Source organism: Camelina sativa, chromosome 14 (genome assembly GCF_000633955.1).
Source record: "Camelina sativa cultivar DH55 chromosome 14, Cs, whole genome shotgun sequence".
Classification (NCBI taxonomy): domain Eukaryota; kingdom Viridiplantae; phylum Streptophyta; class Magnoliopsida; order Brassicales; family Brassicaceae; genus Camelina; species Camelina sativa.
The window spans coordinates 15048267-15052490 of NC_025698.1; the positions used below are offsets into that span (position 1 = coordinate 15048267).

The 4224-nt window shown below is 33.9% G+C and overlaps 1 protein-coding gene across 1 annotated transcript in view; it reads left to right on the plus strand.

Moving 5' to 3' along the window:
- Positions 3140-4224, plus strand: part of LOC104741551 (GDSL esterase/lipase At1g29660) — a 2336-nt gene continuing 1251 nt past the window's right edge. Inside the window, exons 1-3 of the mRNA XM_010462435.2 lie at positions 3140-3559; positions 3665-3789; positions 3884-4129. Coding sequence (XP_010460737.1) covers positions 3316-3559; positions 3665-3789; positions 3884-4129 — 615 coding nt within the window. The 5' untranslated portion in view covers positions 3140-3315. The remainder of the gene's footprint in view (positions 3560-3664; positions 3790-3883; positions 4130-4224) is intronic.

Consider the following 4224-nt stretch of genomic DNA (forward strand, 5'->3'; position numbering starts at 1 on the left):
GTTGATCGAGTGCTCTGGCGTGGTAAGAATGATGTTTTTTGGCCAAAGTTCATTACTAGAGATACTTGGAATCATGTTCGCACAACATCAAATGTGGTTGCTTGGCATAGAGGAGTTTGGTTTGGTCATGCTACTCCAAAGTTCTCTTTTTGTGTGTGGTTGGCGGCTCTTGATCGTTTAGCCACGGGGGCTCGTATGATCACCTGGAATGGTGGGGCTGCAGGTTCCTGTGTTTTCTGTCAACACACCATGGAAACGAGAGACCACTTGTTCTTCTCGTGTGTTTTTGCTTCCACTGTGTGGTCCGCCCTTGCTAAGGGTCTGCTTCGCACAAGGTACACTACTAACTGGTCTATTCTGATGGAGTACATATCAAACCCTCAACTTCCCCTGGTCGAGGATTTCCTTATTTGATATGTTTTCCAAGCTGTTACTTATACTATTTGGCGAGAAAGGAACGGGAGAAGGCATGGTGATACACCGCATTCAACTACCACCATCATTGATTGGATTGATCGGCAAGTGAGAGACCAGCTCCTTGCCATTGGTTCCTTGGGCGATCGAAGATATGATGAGGCTTTTACGGTTTGGCTACAATCTCGCTGTTAAGGATGTTTTCTAAGTAGTTTTTATCAGCTTTTTGTTTTTCAAAACATGATGCACAAGTTGTAAAACAGTATATTTTTTTTCTTTGAATATAATTTAACATTAAATTCAAAAAAAAAATTAATGGGTTTAGTTAACTTTGTTGATATATATACCCCATGTTTTAGAAATCGCTAGGCGCTAGTCGGGCGGTCGGGGTGGGTCTAGCGCCTAGCGAGAAAATCGGAGATTAAATGGGGATTAATCGGGGACTAGTTTTTGGATTATTTTATTAAATTAATAGTAAATTAAAAATATATAGTACTAAATATATGTATAATTATGTTTATGTGAAAATAAAAATATCAAATAAAATATAAAGTTATAGTATTGTCTTTAAAGTTACGGTAAAAACATAAAAACGTAATATTAAGAAAAAAATAATGATTTTAATTAAAAATTTGTACATTAGTTATTGTAAAACATCATAAACTTTTAATTTAAATGTCTAAATAACAGAAATATATTTATTCGATTTATATTTGGCTCCAAAAATAATCGGTATATACAATGCGGGAATTAATCGGATTAGACGGTATAATCGAATAATGGATGGTAAGCGGGGATTAGTCATTAATCGAGCCGGAGAAAGTGGGCCTAGTAATTTTACGAGATGTAATCAATGCTAGGCGGGGATTTTTAAAACAGGGTATATACCAATCAGCTTGAAGGAAGAGAGAAATTTTAATCCTACTAACACGGACCCGAGATATTTAAAGTGCTTGTATAACAAAAAATTGATCGGACTCATTATTGCATTAGTTAGTATGGTCACGTTAATAAATCTTATTACACTGCGATTGACGTTAACTTTTGATGTTACTGGTAACAAGAATTCAATTCAAATTCACAAGAAAAAAGTTCAGTTCAAGCCTATATTTGTATCTTTTTTTCGCTTCGCAAAAAAAGTTTGGATTAGTGAAGCATACTCCAACACACTCTCTCTTTAGGGACCCCTTTTTTTTTACTGTTATGTCGGCTTGGGTCCGGACTCCGCACACCCTACATGTACAGTATCTATTATTACTCTTATCATTTATACTTACATTTATAATATTTTTGCCAAAAAACTGAATACCTTAAAATATACCGTTGCTCGAATAGATTCACTATTAATATAATAAAAAAATCGGACAAATATTTTATACTATATTGCATATATACTTCCTTTGTTTCATAAAACTCATCATATTTAACACTATTTTTCTTTTTCAAAATTAGGTATGTATATTATGCAAAATTTATTGTCCCAATCTATCCCTATTGTTATTTATATATAAACTAATGATTATTTGTAACATATATATACACATTTGTTTTGCATGTCTCAATATGATGTGTCATTTTGAAACTTTCATGTAAACTAAGAATTAAACATTGAACTTAAAAAAAATGGTAGTATTTATATTTCTTTAGATGGTGAAGAAGACTAGACCTAGCTAATGGAAAATAATGTTTATAATGTGTGATTTAGTAGAACTCAAATTTGGATTTCTTACACCCCAAATGAGCTGGGTATATCTTTTTCCAAAAATAAAAATAAATATTATACGAATAAGATCAGTTTTTATATTATAAATTATTATTATTAATGCTTTATCGGAAATATAAACCCTTCATATATACTGCAATGTGTACAATTTTTTCGAGTTCTAGAATTGAGATTTGAACCGGCCATCTCAAATATATTGTATGATCGACGTATAATTTCATTGTATATGATGATTGTGTATATATATTATGTATGTACATATAAAAAGAGTTAGGGCGCACGTATCAGCACGGCTCGGTGGCTCCTTTTGATTCATGTAAAAAAAAGTTTCAGTCCGCGTGAAATTAATGCCCCAACCTAATTCTCCTCACTTATTTTCCACTCCTTCCATTTTAAAATTCAAGCTCTGATATGAAAGATATCTATGTATGCGATCGAGTCCACCAATTATACAACTATGATTACAGTTGTTTTTTTCTCAACCGAGTCTTTTTTTTTTAGCTATAATTCTATCGGTAAGATTTATTTGAAACTTTCTTTTTAGTTTGATGATTGATAACCACAACTCAATCTGACATAACTAAGACCAAAATTAACATCATAATGTACATCCAAATTTACAAGAACCAGTAAACAATAGTATACGATCACGTACATGACAGATTTTTTGGAGAAAAAAAATTCTACCAATCAGACGATAGGATCTATCGTTTTGAATATCATTATACCAAAACCATCGTAATCAATATCTTATATAAAGCAGTTATATGTGAGACGACAAGTCCATTTACCACGAAGATACGTTTAAAGCGTAGTTTACTCATTTTTTTAACCCCATAACTATAGTACGTACGTTTTCTTTTTTGTTTGTGCAACCAACTATGTATAGTTCTGAAAACAAATACTATTTATAATTGGACCCATCGACTTTAAAGTAAATTATCACACAAACTTAAAAAAGACTAAAAAAAGGAAAGAAAATATAACTCACTTACATTTCCCAGACTCTCCATATATAGGACTCAAAACTTCTCTGGATTCTTCACATTTGGCCACAACTACCACCACACCTATATTTCCCACTTCAATAAGAATAAAACACTTATTTCACCAAGCATTGTGTTATACTATACATAAAATTCAGTTCCTAATTAGGAATTGATTGGTTTGTGAGATCAATGGAGAGTTACTTGAGGAAATGCTGTTTAGTTTCTATGTTTGTTTTGTTTATAGGTTTAGGGTTTAAGGTAAAAGCAGAGCCTCAAGTTCCATGTTACTTCATCTTTGGTGATTCTTTGGTTGACAATGGAAACAACAACCGGCTTACTTCTATTGCAAGAGCCGACTATTTCCCTTATGGCATCGATTTCGGCGGCCCCACCGGCCGCTTTTCCAACGGGAAAACCACCGTTGATGTCCTCGGTAAACCTTTGATTATATTTTCTTCACTCACTCACTTTGTCAAACTAAACTAGTTGAATCTAATTAACATGGTTTTTCTTTGACATGTCTTGTGATATAATGAAGCTGAGCTACTTGGATTCGATAACTACATTCCTCCGTATAGTTCTGTGAGTGGCCAGCAGATACTTCAAGGAGTCAACTACGCATCTGCAGCTGCTGGAATCAGAGATGAAACCGGTGCACAATTGGTAAAAAGAACAACATTTTGATAAATCTCTTTTTGGCTCTCTGTTTCTGTTTAAGAAGATGAAAACTTGTTTTATCTTGCTTTTGGGAATGAAGGGACAAAGGATAACATTTAGTGGGCAAGTAGAGAACTACAAGAACACAGTGTCTCAAGTGGTGGAAATTCTTGGAGACGAGAACACTGCAGCAGATTACCTTAAGAGATGCATTTACACTATTGGGATGGGAAGCAATGACTATCTTAATAACTACTTCATGCCTCAGGTCTACGCCACTAGCAGACAGTACAGTCCCGAGCAGTATGCTCAAGATCTTATCACTCGTTACAGGGAGCAGCTCAATGTAAGCTTTCTTGACTTAAACTGATGTTTAACTCGATGAGACTGTGGGGGTAATTTAGGAGCTAGTCCTCTGTTTTTTTTTTTTTTTTTTTTTTT